The sequence below is a fragment of the Pyrus communis genome, chromosome 12 (assembly GCF_041283825.1).
Source record: "Pyrus communis isolate YQ-2024b chromosome 12, ASM4128382v1, whole genome shotgun sequence".
NCBI lineage: Eukaryota > Viridiplantae > Streptophyta > Magnoliopsida > Rosales > Rosaceae > Pyrus > Pyrus communis.
In genome coordinates this window covers 24,100,417-24,124,136 of record NC_142576.1, presented here as the reverse complement: position 1 = coordinate 24,124,136, position 23,720 = coordinate 24,100,417, and the positions used below count along the sequence as shown (strand labels likewise).

At 36.6% G+C, this 23,720-nt stretch overlaps 3 protein-coding genes and 2 long non-coding RNA genes across 6 annotated transcripts; 3 read left to right on the top strand and 2 right to left on the bottom strand.

Annotated features, from left to right (window-relative positions):
• The first annotated feature begins 273 nt into the window (after positions 1 to 273).
• Positions 274 to 997, top strand: LOC148692550 (uncharacterized). Its single transcript, XR_015954022.1, has 2 exons — positions 274 to 456; positions 657 to 997. It is a non-coding gene; the product is annotated as an uncharacterized LOC148692550 (long non-coding RNA).
• Positions 998 to 2,494: 1,497 nt separating this feature from the next.
• LOC148692549 (uncharacterized) lies at positions 2,495 to 3,218 on the top strand. The gene is made up of 2 exons (XR_015954024.1): positions 2,495 to 2,677; positions 2,878 to 3,218. It is a non-coding gene; the product is annotated as an uncharacterized LOC148692549 (long non-coding RNA).
• A 1,697-nt stretch (positions 3,219 to 4,915) lies between these two features.
• Positions 4,916 to 6,445, top strand: LOC137745289 (zinc finger A20 and AN1 domain-containing stress-associated protein 4). Of its 2 annotated transcripts, none has more exons than XM_068485221.2 (2): positions 4,916 to 5,088; positions 5,477 to 6,445. In XM_068485221.2, exon 2 carries the CDS (start codon positions 5,602 to 5,604, stop codon positions 6,166 to 6,168), a length of 567 nt encoding a protein of 188 aa, XP_068341322.2. In that variant the 5' UTR covers positions 4,916 to 5,088; positions 5,477 to 5,601; the 3' UTR covers positions 6,169 to 6,445. The 2 variants fall into 2 exon arrangements, with proteins under 2 accessions (XP_068341322.2, XP_068341323.2); XM_068485222.2 differs by having other exon boundaries at positions 4,934 to 5,088; positions 5,600 to 6,445.
• A 1,180-nt stretch (positions 6,446 to 7,625) lies between these two features.
• On the bottom strand, positions 7,626 to 12,164 carry LOC137746005 (purple acid phosphatase 22-like). The gene is made up of 5 exons (XM_068486047.2): positions 11,852 to 12,164; positions 11,351 to 11,642; positions 8,459 to 9,027; positions 8,229 to 8,317; positions 7,626 to 8,095 (listed from the first exon to the last, which is right to left on the bottom strand). Exons 1-5 carry the CDS (start codon positions 12,002 to 12,004, stop codon positions 7,867 to 7,869), a joined length of 1,332 nt encoding a protein of 443 aa, XP_068342148.2. The 5' UTR covers positions 12,005 to 12,164; the 3' UTR covers positions 7,626 to 7,866.
• An 879-nt stretch (positions 12,165 to 13,043) lies between these two features.
• On the bottom strand, positions 13,044 to 17,925 carry LOC148692548 (uncharacterized). The gene is made up of 4 exons (XM_088680972.1): positions 16,371 to 17,925; positions 14,936 to 15,221; positions 13,447 to 14,246; positions 13,044 to 13,061 (listed from the first exon to the last, which is right to left on the bottom strand). The coding sequence occupies exons 1-4, from the start codon at positions 17,664 to 17,666 to the stop codon at positions 13,044 to 13,046; spliced, it is 2,400 nt and encodes a 799-aa protein (XP_088537098.1). The 5' UTR covers positions 17,667 to 17,925.
• Between the last annotated feature and the right edge of the window lie 5,795 nt (positions 17,926 to 23,720).

Sequence of the window (23,720 nt, the reverse complement as noted above, 5' to 3'; positions counted from 1 at the left end):
CTTTTGTGGAAAACCTTTCTTCTTCAAAATGGAAACAAATCTCTTCAGATTAGGGATCACAATGCCATCTGTAGCAAGTAATCATTCAGCAATGAGGAAACTTCCATTCATGGATTCTAACGTGTCTAAGTGCATCGTGTTCTCCTATGCTAACTATAATCTCTTCAGAAAATGCATTGTGATTTCTTTCCATAAACGCTATAAAACGGGCCTTGATACGTTTCCAGAAATGCACAAACCTTGCAACATTGTTATTTTCCTAATCGAGTACAATATCATACAACGGATACAAAAACACCTATGATCACCATATAAATATGGCCCTATAGGCTCATAATGCTACCATCACGAAGTTTAGGAGAGCAGAATTTCACTACAAACTTAGATACCACATACTCCTCCAAGCAAAAATGACGAAGACTTGTGCGATAATAGTGTGCTTCCTTCTCATCCTTGGTAGATCCTCGTTTGATCAAATTTTAAATATCTTCGACAATGTGCCTAAAGTTTTGTTATTAATATTTAGAATCAATATATGTGTGTGTGTGTGTGTGTGTGTGTGAAGTCTAGGTGGAGATATATACATATGTAAGGGTGATATATATATTAGTACTGGATTGCAGATATAATGTTATCGGACATGGATGTCGATGCAGGTTTGCAAGATGGAGCTAAAAGTAGAGAACTGGAACCTGCAAGGAACGCTGATCCCCTATCCTCGTCTGCGTTGGCATCCCTGTCTCCGGCACCCTATCATCTGGAATGCATAAGTGAAGAACAATGCTATGAGTATAAGTGTGAGGATCCTCACTGCATCATGCATTGTGTTCAGGAAACTTGTCAATGCTCTTGCGGAATCATGTTCAAATAATCAGTTGAGCTCTTTTCTTGATCCATTCGGATATGAAAAATAAGTGCATTTCAAGACATGTATAAGTGAAATTCATAGAGAAATATGTCCTCGTGATGATATTATCAATGAAGTTACACTTCAGATTTTCATTTTAATTAAGGTTTTATATTTGTACTTGGTTGTACCCTCGCAAATCTCTCATGCACCAAGCCGTAAGCTTCAAGTCACCTAATAAACTATGACGATAAATTTTTTGTAAGGTTTAGGGTTTACTACTTGAAAACTTTCTTCAGCAAACGCTGAAAATTGATTGTGCTTCAAATTGAAAACCCTTTCAACGTGGTTGATAAGATTTTAGTTTTTTAGCTCAATATTGGTTCGAAATCGAAAAAGCTCTGAACTTGCAATCATTCTACCCTTACTTTTTACAATTCTCTTTTTAATACCGCTTGCAAATCTCTCATGTACCGAGGGACAAATCCTTATTTCACCCAAAATAAACTATGACGAAAATAAAAAAAATGCATCAAACTAAATGCGCTCAATTTTACACTTGCTCAGTTATTAATTTCGTAATCGTAAAAACTCTAAACCAACGGAATGAGTTTTAATTCCACACGTTTTCCAAAATTTGGGCTAAAAAACGCAGATAATATTTCCTTTTTCTTAAGCCATAAGAAAGTTGTATATAGCAGCCAAAATACGGCAGGGGTGGTGAACCGAATTCAATGTGTCTACACCAGCTCTGGTGTCGGCTTTTAGGTGCCGAATACAACTGCGAGAGGGAGGCGGAATCAACCAAAACCTACCAACCAAACCCTCACTTACAAATTTTTTGTCAAACCATAAATTTGATTAAACTAAATGTTAAATTAGTCATAAAAAAAGATTTAAACAAATGCCGTAAGGCAAGAATTCAATACTTTTTTACAACTATAGGAAAAAGCTATATTGCTCACAATTATAAAATAACAAGAATTATATATTGACATCTCACGATATGTCTAATTACTATACTTTTTTAATCTACACTAGTATTTACCTACACATTTTGTGTGTGAACACAATTTTTTAGAAAATGAGAAGGAGAGAGAGAGAACATCGGAAGAGTAAGAGGTTTTTGTTTTTGATTTTTTTTTAATATTAGAGGTATTTTAACATTACTTGTAGCACACAATGCATTATGCAGTGAGAACTGGTATGCAGTATGCTTTGTTAACTGCATCAAAACAACATGTACAGCGCTAATTTTTCGATGTACCGTTCATATAAAAGTTACCTATATGCAATAAAATTCCAAACTCCTCTGGCGTACATTAGTTTGGAAACTTTCTGAGAACGGATTTCAGACCAAAACACGCCGTGCCTCTTTTGTGGAAAACCTTTCTTCTTCAAAATGGAAACAAATCTCTTCAGATTAGGGATCACAATGCCATCTGTAGCAAGTAATCATTCAGCAATGAGGAAACTTCCATTCATGGATTCTAACGTGTCTAAGTGCATCGTGTTCTCCTATGCTAACTATAATCTCTTCAGAAAATGCATTGTGATTTCTTTCCATAAACGCTATAAAACGGGCCTTGATACGTTTCCAGAAATGCACAAACCTTGCAACATTGTTATTTTCCTAATCGAGTACAATATCATACAACGGATACAAAAACACCTATGATCACCATATAAATATGGCCCTATAGGCTCATAATGCTACCATCACGAAGTTTAGGAGAGCAGAATTTCACTACAAACTTAGATACCACATACTCCTCCAAGCAAAAATGACGAAGACTTGTGCGATAATAGTGTGCTTCCTTCTCATCCTTGGTAGATCCTCGTTTGATCAAATTTTAAATATCTTCGACAATGTGCCTAAAGTTTTGTTATTAATATTTAGAATCAATATATGTGTGTGTGTGTGTGTGTGTGTGTGAAGTCTAGGTGGAGATATATACATATGTAAGGGTGATATATATATTAGTACTGGATTGCAGATATAATGTTATCGGACATGGATGTCGATGCAGGTTTGCAAGATGGAGCTAAAAGTAGAGAACTGGAACCTGCAAGGAACGCTGATCCCCTATCCTCGTCTGCGTTGGCATCCCTGTCTCCGGCACCCTATCATCTGGAATGCATAAGTGAAGAACAATGCTATGAGTATAAGTGTGAGGATCCTCACTGCATCATGCATTGTGTTCAGGAAACTTGTCAATGCTCTTGCGGAATCATGTTCAAATAATCAGTTGAGCTCTTTTCTTGATCCATTCGGATATGAAAAATAAGTGCATTTCAAGACATGTATAAGTGAAATTCATAGAGAAATATGTCCTCGTGATGATATTATCAATGAAGTTACACTTCAGATTTTCATTTTAATTAAGGTTTTATATTTGTACTTGGTTGTACCCTCGCAAATCTCTCATGCACCAAGCCGTAAGCTTCAAGTCACCTAATAAACTATGACGATAAATTTTTTGTAAGGTTTAGGGTTTACTACTTGAAAACTTTCTTCAGCAAACGCTGAAAATTGATTGTGCTTCAAATTGAAAACCCTTTCAACGTGGTTGATAAGATTTTAGTTTTTTAGCTCAATATTGGTTCGAAATCGAAAAAGCTCTGAACTTGCAATCATTCTACCCTTACTTTTTACAATTCTCTTTTTAATACCGCTTGCAAATCTCTCATGTACCGAGGGACAAATCCTTATTTCACCCAAAATAAACTATGACGAAAATAAAAAAAATGCATCAAACTAAATGCGCTCAATTTTACACTTGCTCAGTTATTAATTTCGTAATCGTAAAAACTCTAAACCAACGGAATGAGTTTTAATTCCACACGTTTTCCAAAATTTGGGCTAAAAAACGCAGATAATATTTCCTTTTTCTTAAGCCATAAGAAAGTTGTATATAGCAGCCAAAATACGGCAGGGGTGGTGAACCGAATTCAATGTGTCTACACCAGCTCTGGTGTCGGCTTTTAGGTGCCGAATACAACTGCGAGAGGGAGGCGGAATCAACCAAACCCTCACTCATAGTAGAAGATTTTTTTATTTTATTTTATTTCGAAAACATAATTCGATACACAAAGTATCATATTACCAAATACTAAGTGGTTAAAATTTTTATTTCTAATTTGATACAACAAGTATAATAATAACAAAGAAATATATCGATTAAAAATTAAAATAAATTAAAATGTCAACTTGTCACATAAGCTATCAATTTTAGATTTAACATGAAAAGCTCAAAAAAAAAAAAAAAAAAAAAAAAAAAAATAGCCACCTTGCCAGATGCATGATTTTCCGTAACCCTTTTGTCATTCACAATCATGTTATTTATGTGAATTTTCCAAGCTGTCTCCTGTCATAATTCCAATTCTTATAATTTAATTTTGACATTTGAAAGTGTTTACGGTGCTTTTTTTTGGAACACAATGTGAAAATATTGCTTACAAATTTTTTGTCAAACCATAAATTTGATTAAACTAAATGTTAAATTAGTCATAAAAAAGATTTAAACAAAGGCCGTAAGGCAAGAATTCAATACTTTTTTACAATTATAGGAAAAAGCTATGTTGATCACAATTATAAAATAATAAGAATTATATATTGACATCTCACGATATGTCTAATTACTATACTTTTTTAATCTACACTAGTATTTACATACACATTTTGTGTGTGAACACAATTTTTTAGAAAATGAGAAGGAGAGAGAGAGAGAGAGAGATTGTGGGAAGAGTGAGAGATTTTTGTTTTTGATTTTTTTTTTTAAATATTGGAGGTATTTTAACATTACTTGTAACTGAGGCTTCAATAAAAAACAGTAAAATTTAAACTTATGAAATTAGATTATTACCCATCATTTTTTTTTGTGTCATAAAAGACTAATTAATCATTTCATCATATTTTGATTGACAAAGAAAATTTTATTAATTAGTAGAGATTTATGTATTATAATTTAAATTAAATAATAACATCTCTGACGAAATTATGATGGAAAAAAAATGGCTGATCAATCGTATTAATGTTGATATTGGACGGTCTAATTTTGTCACGTTTCGCCATTCCTCCTTCCTTTTTTATTAAATTATTAATATTCCTCCCTCTGACCTTGTCAATAAGGCTTCCGTATTAAGATTCTTAATAACTTCTCTCTCTCCTCGTTCATAATCTTATCCCCTCTCCTCCTCGCTTCGCTTCGCAAATAATCTCTGGATTCCTCCTCGCACAGGTACTAAAATCTCTCCCTCTCCCAGAATTTTTTTATATAATTTTTAATTTTTTTTTTGTTGGTGATTTTCTGTTTGGTAGCTGAGAAAATTAAGGAGGAAAAATGATGGGAGAATCCAGAATCCGCTTCGTTGGTTCCGAAAAATTAGTTTCCAAAAACGCGGATCCTCTGGACGCTGATGGTTTTTTGTTATTAGCCGCACGGCTAGCTGTTTTTTTATGAGTGTGGGAACCGGAAATTGGATTTTTCTTTTTCCTTCCTTTGGTTTCTCAGCAACCAAATAGCTTATTAATTATTTAATCCTCCGGTTTTTCAAATTAGTTTAACGGAAAACCGTTTGAGATTTTTCGTCAAATTTGTTATAATATTTTTGTCCTCTCGATCGCAGATCAGTTTTCGGAAATCGATTCTCTTCGGCGGAGAAGACGACGATCTGAACTGATTGAATCCGATCGGCGAATTTGAGAAAAACAAGATCTGAGGCGGAAATTGAATAATTGATTGACTGTAGACATGGCGGAAGAGCACAGATGCGAAGCCCCAGAAGGCCACCACCTCTGCGCAAACAACTGCGGGTTCTTCGGCAGCCCGGCCACCATGAACCTCTGCTCCAAATGCTACAGAGACTTCTGCATCAAGGAGCAGCAGGAGGCCTCGATTAAATCCACCGTCGAAGCCTCCCTCTCCGCCTCCGTCGCCGCTTCTTCCTCTCTCTCCGCTCCTCCTTGTTCTCCGCCTTCAACATCCTTCCCTTCTTTTCTGGCAGCGATCGAGACTCAATGTCAGACTCCGCCTCCGGAGTTGACTTTGCCGGAGGTAGTCGGAGATATAATCAAAGATCCCGCCGGAGATCTCCGGGCTCGTGAGGTGGCTGCGATGGTGTCGCAGCCGAACCGGTGCACCGTTTGCAGGAAACGGGTCGGGTTAACCGGCTTCAAGTGCAGGTGCGGGACCACGTTCTGCGGCGTCCACAGGTACCCCGAGAAGCACGCGTGTTCGTTCGATTTCAAGACGCTCGGGAGAGAGGAGATCGCCAGGAGCAACCCCCTGGTCATAGCCGAGAAGCTCGAGAAGATTTGAGATCTCAATACATTTGCCAAAGTACAAATCGGTGACCGGCGGATTGCAATCAATCTGGCCGTCGGCGAAGCCACGCGGAACCGTCGCTCCGATCAGGGCCGTCCATCGGGCACGCGTGGGAATTAAGCTGATATAAATATTTTCTATTCCCTTAGGTTTTTAATTTAATTTTATATTAGTTTTTGCAAATAATTATTGTGCGATTTGGTTTGTAAGTCTAAAAAAAATAAAAAAATAAAAAAAAAAGAACGAAAAATATATTTGCTTGGGAGTGAAATTTCGGGTCCAATTTCTCGTCATACGTCTTGCTTTCGATTGATTTGGATGTTTGCGTTTTGTTGCAAGAATATTTCAACTAAAAATTAATTCCAAAAATATTTCAACCAAAAACTATATCACCCATGTTAAATTCACTTCTAACCGAGACATTAGTACGATCATATTTTACTTGTCACATCCTGTTTCCTTGGATAAGGAAAGACTAACAAAAAAATTAGTTAAAAATTGGCATGATTTTGGTCTTTATTTGTAAGTCAAGTTACCGAACCACTCAACCAGCCTGCTTTATTTAGATTATCATTTAACCCATCCGTCGTATGTTTGGGTAATATTGTTGACATCACCAATACCTTTTTTTTTTTTTTTTTTTTTATCTTTTTTATTATTATTTAAATTCAAACGATAGCATTTATGAGTTAAATTGTTAGTTGTTAAAAGAAAGGCGGATCGATAGTGATCGAACCCGCATCAGAGTGCATATGATTATTTTTTGTCACTCCGTAAAACATCATCTGCACCAATGCTAACTTCTAAGTTGTGGCTTCTTTTATAGGTGTCAAATTAGCAAATAGGATATTTACCTTATTTTTCATCCATGCAAATTTTAAACTACTCTAATTTATATGGATATTGATTTGAATTTATGTGTAAGGAGTCATGCTCACTATCCCGACCAACTACCTTGACTCACATATACAAATTTGCTTATTTTGCAAACTTTTTTAGGACTGACAAAATTAATTAATTACAGCAGTTCGTTTTTAAACAGAAAAATCACAATCACAATCCAAGACAAAACATAATCTTGTTGTAAAATCGACGGTGTGTGCAGTAGAATAAATAAAATAAGACACAAAATTTACGAGGTTCCTCTACAGTCAGTGTGACTGGAGTACGTCCTCGGGGCAGCGGTAGTGCTTTCATTATAATTTAGAATAATAAGAGTACAAAATAACTCTTTCTCTACTATCCCCTCTCATCTTCCTCTCTTTTCTCTCTTCCTCTTCTTCTCTTCTCTCTTCCTCTTTCTTCTTTCACAATCTCTTCTGTGAACCTCTTCTTCATCTCTCATTCATTTTATAAGCAAAGAATACTATTCACTTTACAAATTTTCCACAAATAAATAGTGAAAATACTGTGCATAAATAGTAACAAATTATTCATGTAGCCCATCCACATTATTCACAACAAATCTGATGTTTATTTTCCACTAACTTGTTTTATACAAGGCATCCAATACAAAAACATGATGATAAACGAAGAACTCAAAGGTAATAATATATCCACACCTTGCACTTAATTATCAAAGAAGAATTTATAAACATATGCACTCAGAAACCTTGTAACTTCCAATCTTTGTTAGCTAAAAAAACAACAAGACTAAGGTATTGTAAACTTTGTGTGTGACATGTGATCGACCTATAATTCATCGTTAACAGATGATGAACCCACCTTCTGGCTCCCAGATTTCATGCATGTTTTGGAGCTGCTCAAACTTTCTAACCAGACCTGGTCTTTTACAACGGAGTTTGATTCGTTGTTTCGATGCCATCCCCAAAATGCATGTGTTTCGTTTAATACTCTGAGCCTTCCGTGTCCAAAACTTGGCTCTCTGTACAAAGACAGAGGGGAAGCCGGATTTTCGAACCTATATGTATAAAGATGGTTTAAAGTTTGGTTATAATCTTTAGGAAGATCAGAGGATTCCAAACTTAGGTGAAAGGAGACGAGCACATTGACATAGCACTACAATAGTTTGAACTAAAATAAAGAGTACTTACTTTAACGCTAGTCCTTCGCGGTTTCCACCGTCACCAATGGTCATATACACTGGACCACATGGATCAGCTTCATTGTTGTAAACCCTAGTCTGTAACATTAATCATTAACAACATTAGAAACCCTAGTTTGCATATCATCAATCATTAACAAAGTTAATCATAAAATACAATATTAGCCGGTCATAATGTTAACTAATTTGCACGTAAGGAATCAAATTAAGCCAACTTACAAATCGTTCATACGCATGAACATGCCCTGCAAAAACCACATCCACCCTTGCATTGTACAGCAACTCTTCCATTGCTTTCCTCATACTCTCCCCTTCACCTTTATGGGCATTATTGGAATTATACCAAGGTGCATGCAGAAGCACAACAATCCACGGCGTCACCTTCCTATCAATCTTTGCCAAATTAGCCTCAAGCCACTTGTACTGATCTGACTTAACATCAAAATCAGCGTAGGACCCCAGCATGATGACGTGGGTCCCGGCAACTTCAAAAGAGTAGTACAAGTTTGAGGTGGACCCACTCTCTTGGTAGGGCATCGGCCACCTGGCATTGTAGGCCTTGAAGCCAGTAGGGTTGATGATCGGGATGCTCTCGATTTCATGGTTGCCTTCTGTGACCATCCACGGGCGTTTGCTGGCGTAGGGCTCGACAATGCGGCCGAAGGAGTCCCAAAGCGGTTGCTGTGTATCGGCGTATGACAAGTCACCGGGGAGGAGAAGCACATCGTAGTCCATGCTTCCGATGTGTTGTAGGGTTGAGTTAGTCCATTCAGTCTGACCTAGGTCACCTGAAACCAATATGTGAAAATATGAACAATGTTACATACACCAAACTTCGATTTTATAACAAATTAATGTGACAGCTGCTAGACCTTGATATTCTAGGGTGATGTGGCAAACCATTAAGTTAACAATTTCGAGCCAGAATTGATGTAGTTAATATGTATGCATATAACTTGGGTGTTTAAGGCAATTGCCGTACTGGGTTCCTTCAGGTTGGCCTTGGACTTGTTAACCTTCAAACCAAATCGAAGACCAGATGCACTCTCATTTTGGGTTATTCTCAAATGTTTTATACAAACGGCTAGTTTAAGCGACATGGATTAGACCTGAAGTGCTCCTATAATGAACCTGAATTTGAACCCCCCTTCGCGTAGTTTATATTACTTTAAAATAGAATATCATTGTTGCTCAAAGAAAAGGAAAAGGTTTTTCTATTTTTTCAAGACAACTAGGCTTCCTACGAGATTATGAGGTCTAAGGTGAATGAGGAGAATATTCTCTTAGCAACTCCAGGCCTATCCAATTGTCAAGGGAATTGGGCAATTTAACCCTCCCCCCAAAACGCAAAAAACCAACTTCACCCCAACCCAAAAAGTCGGCCAGATTTTGGGTCCAAGGTTTCCAGACCAAGCCATCAGGCAATTCCTGTCCTTGTGTGCGGCTGAGTACATTTTACGCTAGGTAGACGTCAACCACGTCATTATTTTTTTTTTGCATCAGGTGTGTGCACTTCACGTGCGAGTATTAGGTGCATCAACCGACCAAAACAGGTTGGTGGGGCCCAACCATTCTCTATCACAAAAAGTGTAATTTCGGATAATAACACGTAGCATGACGAGATTTGTTAAAAAATTTATTCAAAATTAAACATAATATTACCGCTTTTTAAAAAATAAAATTTTAATGTCAATCTCAGGCAATTCATCTATAGGGTAAATATGCATTCAGACAATTATTATTCACAAAGGTAATAATTTCCTATTGCCCAATCGTCTGGAGAATTATTGCCTGTGGAGTTGCTCTCAGGCAAAGATTTCTTCAAAGCCACACACAGAGATAATATATGACTCCAAAACATATTAATCCTTCAGAGCCATATAATCACAAGGCTAAGGAAATTGAAGCTCAAGCTATGGTCCCAAATCTCTGATTATATATATTGTTCGACTTAAGCAAAACACATTCTTCTTATGAGAGAGTTGATTAATTGGAAGATAAATAGGTAGGGCTGCAGCTGATTCAGGATGACCTCAACCATGTATAATATTCATCCTTTACCAAGACTAAAGTTTTCTTTGATATAGACAATTAGATTGCACATAAGTAAAAGACGTTGGCTGAAATGATGATTGTACAAATCTCAATCGTTGAATTGATTAAATTCAAAACAACGACCACATATTGATCAAATTTTAATGACGTTACCGATTAAATATTAACAATATATCGACAAAAATCCTAAAAAAATAATTATTTCAACAATGAGATTTTTGTTTTCATCATTTCAACCGGTTTCCCTAATTAATTTACTAACCATGAAACAGTTAAATGGTCTTTAGCCAACCCAAGGTTGCAGAATCAAGCAGAGGACCTCTAAAATTAAAATGAAATAGAAATATAGACATGCAAACACATGCAAGCTGATGCGTTTTTTTTTTTTTCAAAAGCATGCTGATATGTTGTTTCTGATAGGAATAGAACTTATATATATATATATATATATATATATATAAATAAGAACTGTAATACACTCCGGATATAATATGGATTCTTTGATGGTTTCTTATGATGATTCTAATAGGCGAGTCAATAGTATTGGTCTATTAATAAATAGTGATCACAAAAAATACGCTCATTATTGGATCAAAGGCGCCTATTGTTTGGTTGAGCGCTACGTATCTAAGACAGAGGAGAAGCTTACTATTAAAGTCGCTGTGACTTCATCTTTTTCGATTTTTAAAGGTCAGATTATTTCTTACAGTTTTTAAGTGGGTTTTTGCGAGGTTCACTTCAATAAGCAAGGTCTGCCGCAGAAAGTTTGCTAAAATTGCAAATTTTCCTAACGAGAGTTGTACACTCATCTCCAACATTTGTTGTCATTCCAATTAGACTTAAAGCAACTATATATAACCAACTCTATCATACCCCCAACAAACATAAAACATAATATTCAATCTAATTTCAGAAAGACGTTCATGGAGTTCATTTCTTGTGAACAGCTACTAATCTCCAAGCAAAGTTATTGACCCATAAATTTCTTGCAAGAGGGAAATTTGACAATCTGACAACGTAAATTATCTTTGAAAGAAAAACCGTTATTTAACTTACCGGCCACTGCAAATTCAAGGGGAAGTTTTTGTGGGGGTGTCTTGAAGGAGAACTCGGGGCCTGAACCTCCACACCTATAGAAGTATGTGGTGGCAGGCTCCAAGGGACCAATGGTAACATGGTGGATCTTCCCGGAGCTGTAGAGAAAGTACTTGTATGATGTGTGTTCTCCAGTTGCCTTCCCATTATATATCCCAGATTCCTTTCCATACTCCACAATTGATTTAACATGCTTGCTTTCAGTAACCCATGAAACTCTCATATGATCTTTTCCCACCAGTGAAATATGCACCTAATAAAATAGTTAGGAAAATAATCAACGAGAAATTATAATAGTCGGGTCTGAATTGATTTTCCGAGCACAAAACTATAGCATGTTTCGGTCGTTTTCCCCATTACTTGGAAAAAGTGAGCTACCGTTTCAGATACAAGATACTAACATCACTGTCCGGACAATAAGACGTACATTATATAAACTGTTAGACTACTCATAAACTGTACCTGTTGAGGGTCCTCATCCGATCTAGTGTGGTGGGTGAATATTACTCCGCGAGGAGGTTGTCTAACATAATCATCATCTTGTGATTTTATGAGTTGAGGGAAGAGACAGATGACTAGGAGGAGAGAGAACACATGAAGATATAATTTCTCCATTTTTGTTTTGTGAGAGCTATTGGATACATATATTTTCAGAGCCTTGGAGAGATATATAAGAGGGTTGAGGGGGTTTGGAAAATGGATAAAATAATAAGATTCCAATGGCGTGAAGTAAGCATATATATGTTTGAAGGGGTCTTGGCAATACTTACAGCAAGGCCACAGACGTTCTAGCTAGGATACTCAGTCTTTATATCTATATGATAGTTCAATCTTGCATAATATTTTTAATGCAGATTAGGCTTTGCTTGGCTGTGATATTAATTAACTTGGGTAATATCATTAGTTTATTGATTATTTGAAGTAAAACCGAGCCTAATCACGTGGCCTTGTAACAAACAAGATATTAAAGTGAAAGACTGTACGAAGAGGTTGAGCCGGGACGGCCATAGACTCAAAGGGCACACCCTACGCATGACATTTGATAAATGATTATACGCAGTAACAGATAAGAACATGTCCCTTGCATGGAATATAGGAGTTTGTTTTACCCACACCAAAAAGTAAAAATAGAAAGAAAGAAAAAATGGTGGGCATGTAAACATTATGCTTTAAGAGTCCCAGATTCAAATGTATTTCAAGACGTTAATTTGCTGCTTTTCTAACCTAATAGGTGACTTGTCTGCAACAAATTCTCTTCATGCCGTGCAGATACATTTTATTTCCAAGCACTCAATCCATTTTGAAAAGTAGTCACAGAACTTGTCAACTTAATGGACTGTAACTATGGATGACGAAACCTTATTTGACCAGACGAATTCCTTTCATTTGGAAAGAGATTATTTTTGTAGTCATGCCATAATATGTAGAATGATAACATCATATAACAGTCTTTCAAATACACACAAATACCTCAAAATGTTTCCCTCTCTTTGTAGGGTTTGAAATGGCATGCTTTTAAAGCCAAAATTTTATACATATTATATTTTTGTATGTTATATAATGTAGACCGTTAATTTGAAATACTGATCGAATTGATTTTCATTTGAACGAATGGTTCAAATTAATTAGATTTTAAATATTTGAAAAGATAACATTATTCATCGAGATGAATCTAAACAGTTGTATAATATCACTCATCGAAAGGAGTCTTATTGAATTTTGAATGTCTATATTTGTATTATGTGAAACCAAGTACAAGGAAAGCTCATATAAATGAGCGGAAGAAAGGAAAAGAAACAGGAGGAGCCGAAAACAAGGAAAAGCAAAAAACAGAAAGAAAGAAAAAACAAAGCAGAAAACATGGAAGGAAACATGGAAAAGTAAAGCAGCCCTAGAACTTCTTCCATGCTTTCTTCCAATACTCCCCCTCAAGCTGGATCAAAGGGATTAATTGATCCAAGCTTGAACAAAAGACGTTGAAAATCAGCAGAGGGTAATCCTTTTGTGAAAATATCCGCAAGTTGATCATGACTGCGCGTGTAGTGAGTGTCGATCACCTTGGACTGAACTTGATTTCTGACGTAGTGACAATCAACTTCAATATGTTTAGTTCGCTCATGGAATACAGGATTCGATGCAATATGCATCGCGGCCTGATTATCACAGTGTAGGGACATGGGTTGTTGATGAGGAAAACCTAAAGTCAACAGAAGGCTTTTGAGCCAAATAAGTTCACAAGCAGTGGACGCCATAGCACGATACTCTGCCTCTGCACTAGAGCGTGCAACAACACTTTGTTTCTTGCTTTTCCAGGTAACTAGGTTGCCTCCCACAAACGTACAAAACCCAGTGGTAGACTTGTGATCTAGAGAATTGCCTGCCCAGTCAGCATCGGTATAGCCTGAGATCTGAGTGTGACTATTGTTGCGCATAAGAATTCCTCTACCAATGGAACCCTTAAGATAAAGTAGCACACGATGAACAATCTTCAAATGATCCATGCTTGGAGAGTGCATAAACTGGCTAACAATGCTGACAGCATATGATATATCAGGAAGTGTGATAGTCAGATAAATGAGTTTGCCAACCATTCTTTGATAGTAACTTAAATTGGGAACTGGATCACCGTGAGTTTTTAGCTTCAAGTTGCTATCCAAGGGGGTACGAGCAGGCTTGCAATCTATCATTTTTGCTTCGTGAAGAAGATCCATGACATACTTGCGTTGGTTGAGGAAGAAACCCTTGTGAGAGTGTGCCATCTCGATGCCCAGAAAGTATTTGAGAGTGCCAAGATCCTTGATAGAAAACTTGTTGTTGAGATACTGTTTAAGAGCATTAATCTCTGACATATTATCACCTGTCACAATTAGATCATCAACATAAATGAGCACAACTAGTTTACCCACTAAGCTGGAACGAACAAATAGGGAAGAATCCGCAATACTTCGACAAAAACCAACCCTTTCCAGAACATGACTGAGCTTGGCATACCATGCACGTGGACTTTGCTTGAGACCATAAATGGATTTATGGAGTTTGCACACCATTTCTGGATTGTTTGATTGAGGATGACCTGGGGGTAGCTTCATGTAAACCTCTTCTTCAATTTCACCATGCAGGAAAGCATTTTTAACATCCATTTGAAAGAGAGGCCATGCATTGTTAATTGCAACCGACAACAATACTCTAACAGTGTTCATTTTTGCCACCGGAGCAAATGTCTCTTTATAATCGACGCCATAGGTTTGTGTAAAACCTCGAGCAACCAAGCGAGCCTTATTCCTTTCGATTGTGCCATCCGAATGAAACTTAGTTTTGTACACCCAACGACTCCCCACTGCCTTCTTTCCTTTTGGAAGTTTCACTATAGTCCATGTGTTATTTTCATGGAGGGCTTGAAGCTCCTCTGCCATAGCATTTCTCCACTCACTGTGAAGATTGGCTTCTTGAAAACTTTCAGGTTCTCGAGCTTCATTAATGGCACTTAGGAATGTAGCAAAAGAAGATGAGACTTTGCTATAATCAATAATATCAGTCACGGGATACCTGGCAGTGTGTAGGTCACATAATCATGCAACTTGGATGGAAGTTTCCTCTCTCGTGCAGGATTGCGACGAACTGTAGGAGATTGAACTACAGGTATTTGAACAACATCATGGTTGGAAGGATCACTGGAGGGTGCAGTGTGAATCTCTGATGAGGAAGGGTTTTCATCTTCAAGATGTTCCACCGAGTGAAGGTTAACATCATCCGGCACATGATCACTAGGAGTGCATGTTGCATCTTCTCCGTTTGGATATGGAAAAGGAAATAAGTCCATCAAATGCTCCCCCTGTCTAGAGTAATCCAGTGATTGTGAGAAGTAAGGAACATGTTCTTCAAATTTAACATCCCTTGAAACAACCATTTTTCTAGTTGTTGAATTATAGCACTTGTAACCTTTTTGGGTAGATGAATAACCTAGAAAGACACATTTGGCAGCCCTTGGGTCTAGCTTGTCACGATTTTGAGTTTGAATGTGAACAAAGCATGTACACCCAAAGACTATCAAATGGGAAAAGTTGATCTTTCTATTTTTCAAGACCTCATAAGGTGATTTAAAATTCAACACTTTACTAGGCAATCTATTGATGAGATATGCCGCAGTAAGGACTCCTTGAGACCAAAACTTCTTAGGCACATTCATGTGAAACATAAGAGCTCTAGTCTTCTCAAGTAGATCTCTATTCTTCCTCTCGGCCACCCCATTTTGTTGAGGTGTTCCAACACAGCTTGTTTGGTGTAATATACCATGCGTGCTCAAGTAGTGTGACATGTTATGAGACATATATTCTGTGCCGTTATCTGATCGTAAAATATGAATTTTTGAAGCAAATTGGGTGGCCACAAGTCTATGAAAATCTTGAAAAACTTCCATCACTTCACTTTTAAATTTCAAAAGATACAACCAAGTATTCCTTGTGAAATCATCCACAAAAGTTACAAAATATTTGTATCCATCAAAAGACTTTATAGTTGGTCCCCAAACATCGGAATGCACAATTTCAAAAGGGTTACTAGCCCTAGACAAAGAGGAAGTAAATGGTAATCTGGTAAACTTAGAAAAATGACAAACATCACAAGGACTTGTAACTTTGCACATATTTGGGAACAAGGTGGATAGAACTTTTTCAGAAGGATGTGCTAGACGTTGGTGCCAAAGTTGTTGTTCTTGAGCTAAGCTTGAAGTGACTTGAAAAACCTTGGGAACTTGAATATGCTTGGAAAGATAGTAGAGACCATTTATGAAAAATCCTTCACCAATCGTCTTCTTGGTGACTACATCCTGAAAGATCACATTTTTGGGAGAGAAAATGGCAAGACAATTTAATGAGTTTGTGATCTTGCTAACAGATAAAAGTTGAAAAGGGAATGAGGGAACATAAAGAGCCTCAGACTCGACATCACTTGAGATCAAATGTATTTTTCCTTTTCCCACAACCATAGCATTTTTTCCATTGGCAACTGACACTTGGGATGGAATAGAAAATTTTTCAAATTTATGCAAGTTTGTAGACTTGTTAGTCATATGATCAGTGGCACCAGAATCTATAATCCAATAATCATGCACATTACCAATGTTGAGAGCAGTTGAGAAGGAGTGTAAGATACCTGGGATGTCCCTTTGTACCACGCCTTCATTTCCAGCCAGGAAGCCAGCAAACTGTCCTAGTAGTGCAGTTTGATTGTTGTCACACTGATTTAGTGGTCCTTCACTATCTCCAAGACCTTGTTTCTTGTGAAGAAACATAGCAAACTCGTTGATCAGTGCAGCTGGATTAGTGGTGAACTTCAGTGCTCCATCAGAAGAAGTTGTGGCAACATGATTTGCCTTGTAAGAAGGGTTGTACGAGCCTTTCGAGACACCTTTGTTATCCCTAGGAAACTTTGGTTTTAACTCTGGATGAAGAATCCAGCATCGGTCTCTTGAGTGCTCACCAGCATCACAATGGCTACATTTTAAGCCAGTTTTCTTTCCTTTGTAACCTCTCTCCTCACCAAGTTTTTGGTTAGAGAAGTAAGCCCTAGCTTCTGGTATATTTGCCTTCATGTCCAAGGTCATGACTTTCCTTCGAACCTCTTCTCTTTGAATTGTGGCACACACACTTGAAAAAGAAGGCAGGTCGGGATTCATGAGGATATGGCTTCGAAGATCTTCAAATTCAGGGCTCAGGCTTGCTAGGAGTTGGAATATTTTGTCTTCCTCGGCTCTTTTAGTTAGCATAGCAGCGTCGATGGTGTGTGGTCGATACACATTCAGCTCGTTCCACATAGTGGTCAGCTTTCCAAGATGTTGCACAAATGGCTTCCCTTCTTGTTGCAAACCAGCAATGTCCTTCTTTAACTGAAACACTCTAGCCGCATTGTTCTGATTTCCATACATTTCCTTGAGATTTTTCCAAAGAGTCATGGAGGATTCAGCATAGCTAAAAATTTCTGCAATCTTACGATCCATGGAATTGAGTAGCCACGACATGACCAACTGGTCTTTGCATAGCCAAGCATCATACTCCGGTGAGGTAGTCTCAGGCATTGGAATAGCACCATTAACATAACCAAGCTTTGATCGTCCTCCCAGAGCAAGAGAAACTGCTCTCTCCCATGGAAGATAGTTAAACTCATTTAGTAAGACAAAACTAAGACGTTGATTTGGGTTGATATCAATATCTGAGTGTGGTGATGGTGGAGTAGCATGAAAGCCGTCTCCTTCCAAATTTACTAAGCTTTCTTCAGCCATGATTGAAGGACAAGAAGCTCACAAATCTCTCAAGAGAACACCACAGAGACAGGCCGGTTAGGGTCACTGCTCTGATACCATATTGAATTTTGAATGTCTATATTTGTATTATGTGAAACCAAGTACAAGGAAAGCTCATATAAATGAGCGGAAGAAAGGAAAAGAAACAGGAGGAGCCGAAAACAAGGAAAAGCAAAAAACAGAAAGAAAGAAAAAACAAAGCAGAAAACATGGAAGCAGAAAACATGGAAGGAAACATGGAAAAGTAAAGCAGCCCTAGAAAAGTAAAGCAGCAGCCCTAGAAAAGTAAAGCAGCCCTAGAACTTCTTCCATGTTTTCTTCCAATAAGTCTAAACATTTGTAGAAGCCGAGCCAATTTGTGATGGGGATTTGGGCGGTCCCAACCTTTTGAAAAATGAGTGTTATTTGTTCTTTGTTTTGTTGATTTCTCGGTCGAAGACTCAAGCGTGTAAAAGAGATACATTTGTTCGTGAATCACATGGAACTCAATTTTTTTTTTGTCGAACATTGAACTCAATTAACAAATTACTTCATCTCGAGCGTAATGCATGGTTACAAGTAATATCCGAATATCCCAGGAATCTACTTTTGGGAAAAAGAATCTAGGGTTTGGAATATTAAATGAGGTCAACGTTGGCCAAACCCATTTTCTTCTTCTTTTAATTATTTTTTTTTTGGTCGAACTAAAAAACCCATATTTATTCCATTATTCGCGGTGGACTGTCAATTTTCTCAACAATAATACTTAAGTCTACACGAAAACTTTGTTTTGTTTCCTTTTAATTATATCCCGTTTGGTTGGAAAGGTCTGCTATTTCAATTAGCTAGCTGGTCGTAAACCAGAGTGCATATTATATATATATATATATAACATGAGGGAGATAAAAACTATTTTCATGATTAATAAAGAATGCGTAGTGCAATTATATGGTTGTTTCTAATTAAGATATAATTTATGTGGTATTTAATTTTTATAGGTTGCGATTAACTAGTGTGTAAAAACATGTCCATATGCTGACATCGCTGAAAGAAAATTTTCATGGATGACTATTATATTGACAACATATCGATCATACGTCCAGATAACCACAACTTATATGTGATTGGTGATTATTATTATTGTTAAATTATGTATTGTTCTTGAAGAACCATTCTTATGTACACGTTTAGACTAGCAAACGATATTGTGGATGTGTCAAAGGTACAAGTTCACATTAGAAAATCAAGTCGCATTTTATAATGCATAAACGTGTTATCCACAAAATTACTTGATACACATTTATGCAAATGAAGCCTTTGTGAGGCATATAATGCCAGAAACACATGTGGTTGTCGGATAACTTCACTTCATCCACAAGTACTCACACTATATTACGAGTGAAGTGTGTGTGTGTGTGTGTGTGTGTGTGTGTGTGTGTGTGTGTGTGTGTGTGTACACTGCATTTGTATTTTGTTGCTATATATATATATATATATATATATATATATATATATATATATTTTTTTTTGTACATGGCCTTAAACTATCTAGCTTCTTTTCTTTTACTTCGTGGAACACTGCTTGAATCCTTATGTCTAAGGAGTTATTCCTCCTTGCAAATACCAAGCATAATTCGCGAATAAAGAGCCAATTAGTTTGGTATTGGTCACCAAGTCCCTATCTTCCTCTTCAACGTTCCTCCATCTCTTTGTTTTATCTTCTTCAGTGTCCCTAAACCTAACTAATTCCTTACACCTCTAACAGCCCCGCGACCTTTATTGTAACTGGTTCTAGAGTTTAGAGTTTATTTATTTTGAACTGAATCATGCATGCAGAACCAGGGCCATCTTTAAGACTTCGGGGGTTCTGTGCAAAATTTATAAAAAAGCTCCTACTTAAGATGGTTTCCCAAAAAAAAAAAAAAAAAAAAAGAAAAAGTAGAGCAATGTATTGATGCTAGAAAACAATAACTTAAACCAAAAACAAACTTTTGGACTCACTGATTATAAGTTTACAAATGTTATTAAATAATAAGTAAAAAGAACTACAAACATAACCTTCACTAAATAGTTGAAAGCATTTCAATCTTACTCAACCAAACAAGATAAAACTTTCAAGAAACTCTAAATTTAAAGTTTCACTTGAATATGTAGTATTATTTTATAATAAAATTAAAAAATATATCTTTTTTTAGGGTGTTGTTATTGCCATTGACACTCCAAATATCTCATTGTGCACTCCAAATTTTTTATGTTAAAAAAAGAATTTACACTTAGCAATTTTTTTTTTAGTTTATCGATATTTTTACACTAGAAAGAGGGGTAGTTCGGCTAAGCCACACAATGGACAACCTAATTTGGTATCGAATTCGCCATCCATGAGATTCGAACCTAAGACCTCTCACTTCCAAGTGAAGAGAAATACCACCAGACCGTAGTACTGAGTGGCAAAAAAACAATTTTTTTTTTAATATACAGCATTACTACATATATATAAATATTGATTGTGAAGATGAATATCCTAAAGCATATACGTTAATAGGTTTTAAATTCTACCATTGATCACCTCTCATGTGACCCAGATTCATTCACTACGCTACGCTGATCAGAAGGAAGCTAGGTACGTTTGGGTATACAATTATAATACATCACAGAATCCATATTTATCAGCGGATCAATTCTGAAAAATAAATGAATTTTGGTTCTTTAGCTGATGATGCGGATCGTTCTCAAATGAATTTTGATTCTGAAAAATAAAACCTCCTTGTAAGTTGTAACCCCCTTGAGAATACATTCAATAAAGTATGTCCTAAACCCTATATGTTGTATTTTCCTCAAACATGTTTTCTAAAACCCTTACGCGTAGTCAATATAATAAAATATGATGTAGGTCGGTAGAGAGTTCCATGCATTTGGAACTTGGCGAAAGAGACATGAGATAGACCCCAAGATATGATGGGATGAGATAGCTAGCTAGACTCATACTTTTGCATCTTTATATTGATATTCTTGAGAAAATGCAATTGCATATTTTAGTAGACCGCACAAGGTTAATTCTTTCTGTATCCAATTGTTTGCCCGTGTTCGTTCACGTGTTTGTCTTTTTAATCTAACTATGTAAGGTATGTTAGGTTAATATTCATTAGGTAGTGTTATTTACACACTTTTTTTTAACTTTCACGTACTCTTATTTTTTATCTTTTTCAATTTATTAAATCTGACAGGTTGAAAATTAAAAGGGTTGTGTAAGAGATAAAAATGAGTGTTTGGATATAACCACCTATCCTTTTCAAGATAGCCTTGAAGGTTATGCCTAACAAATCAAGACAGCTGCTCCCTCAAATAATATCACAGTAACAAGGTTCTTTCGTTCTCGGAAGACTAATTTGTGATAACTCGATTCTTGCTTCAGGAATCAGAAGTGTTCAATTACTTGTTCAAAAGAAGAATTCGCCCTCCCAAGGGTACTGGTGCGTTGGAATCACATTTTCGTCACTCTACTTGGTGTTGTGATTTGCCGGAATATGCTTAGATTTGAGCACAGCGCCTCCTTGGTGGCGTTGCTTTGGTTTGGGTTTGCAAATCTGGCGGTTGCTCTGTCTGGGCTGCTCTTGTTGGTGGTTGCATTTTTCAGATCTGGAATTTCTGCCTCATGCGGTTCATCTTTGCAGCTCTACTGGACTTATGGATTTGGCGGACCCGGATGGTGTTTGGGGTTTCTGCCGTCTTGTGCCTCGGCACGACTGTGATCCTTGCCTGAGGGTTCTTTCCCCCCACCGGATGGTGTCATTTTGTGGTTCCCTTCTCAGATTAGTTTTTTTTTTTTTTTTTTTTTTTTAATCCTAGTTTAGTTTAATTTTAATTTAGTTTAGTTTTGAGTTAGTTTAGTCTAACTCTATTGTCTCGCCTAGCGAGTGTTGTGGCCGCACTACAATGATGGTTGTACTTGGTTTTCGTTTTGAGTTTTATATTATGTGGTCTCGTCCACTAACGATGACTTTATGTGGTCTCGCTCTCGTGATGACTTTATGTGGCCGGGCGATTCGGCGGTGACTGTTTGCATTCACCTATACAAATTTGTTATATATCATTTTTGTGACAGGTTTGTATAGGTGTAACGTGAAGTTCTCGTCCATGTGGTAGATGTCTAGAGTTTACTATTATTGTCTCTTTTGCGCAAATTCACCTCTAGATCTATTTCTTGGTCACTGGAGGATTGTATCTAATTGACACTTATGTATTGCTCTCGAACGATTAATGAAATACCAAATATCGTTGCTTGTCAAAAAAAAAAAAAAAAAAAAAAAAAAACGCAGAAACCCTAATCCTACGTCATGTTGCTTTGTTTAAGCAACAAGCCCAAAAAAAGCAGCAGTTGTTGCTTGATTCATGTTGTCTTCAATCCTCTACTCTGACTGAGCAGGCCGAATCGATCCCATCTCCTACAACCAATTGTTTACCGCTCCAATGATACATAAGTTCATCACGGGTACCACTGAAACTAGGCCTTCCGTTGCTTCGGTTGTTGTTTAGTCTGATAGCTCCAATTCTAATATTGAAGTGTAGCTGATCAACACAATTATGAACTATCAGCACCTCTAATTGAGATGTACATAGCCGGACGAAAGCAGATGGGAAATCTTCGTGTCTCGAGTAAGGCTCCAGCCGAAGACAATCTCAAGTACAATGATTGGTACTCCGAGGACTAGAAAGTCAAAAACTGATTTCTACTCTCCATGAAGCCAGAACTAATGAAGTGATATATTCGATTATCAACTGCAATTGACATTTGAAAAGCCTTGAAGACAGCTTTCTTTAATGAAAAGAATGAAGTGCGAGTTTATACCTTGAGCTAGAAGGCGTCTCACTTCCAATACAATGGGAAGCATGTGTCCACCTACTTTGGTGAACTCAATGAAAATTTTCAGGAGTTAGATCACTACAGTAAGGTATCCATGAGTTGTGAAAAAGATACTAATATTTCTTAGGAATCACAAGAGTGACAACGAGTTATGAAAAAGATACTTTGATCAAACTTTGAATATCATTAAGGTTTTAGTCAAATAGTGTTGGGGACTAAGGACTGCATCCAAAGTATCCTTTAATTTTATTTTCTTTATTGTCCGGAATTGTATTACCTTGTATTATATAAATATCACCTCTTTATGAAATCCAATTTGACTGTAAGATTTTAAACATATGAAAAGATCACATTGCTCATCAAGAAGAATCTAAACATTTGTAGAAGCCGAGCCAATTTGTGGTGAGTCATCAGACTCATCACTAGGTTTAGTTAGAGTGCTGGGGATTTTGGCGGTCCCAACCTTTTGAAAAATGAGTGTTATTTGTCCTTTGTTTTGTTGATTTCTCGATCGAAGACTTGGGCGTGTAAAAGAGATGCATTTGTTTTTAGTCACATCGAACTCAATTAACAAATTACTTCATCTCGAGCATAATGCATGGATACAAGTAATATGCATATACCAGGAATCTACTTTTGAGAAGAAAAATTTAGAGTTTGGAATGTTAAAGGGATCAACATTGCCCAAACCCATATTTCTTCTTTCATTTTAGGGAATTTTTTTTTAAATATCATATGAACTTATGCACTTTTACTAATTTGTCATATGAACTAAAATTTTAAGCAATTTGTCATACCAATTTTTCGAAATCATTAATTTGTTATCTAACCCTAACTTCATTAAGTTTTCCATCTAAAATAAATCAAGTGTTTTGCACATAACTTGTGTTCATGGTTATTTAAGACATTTTAACATAAGAATATTGTTCAGCTTTACCATAGACTAACCTTAGAATTATTTTTGTCGAAGACAATTTACTAAAAGGGGAGTGAGATGTTGAAATATCTGAAATAACTTTAAACACATAAGTCACGTGTGAGGCACATGACTATTTTGAATGGAAAATCTAATGGAGTTAGTGTGAGATGATAAATTGATAATTCCGGAAAATTGGAATGAAAAATTACATAAAATTTTAGTTCATATAACAAATTAAAATATATAAGTTTATATGACATTTCAAAAATATTCC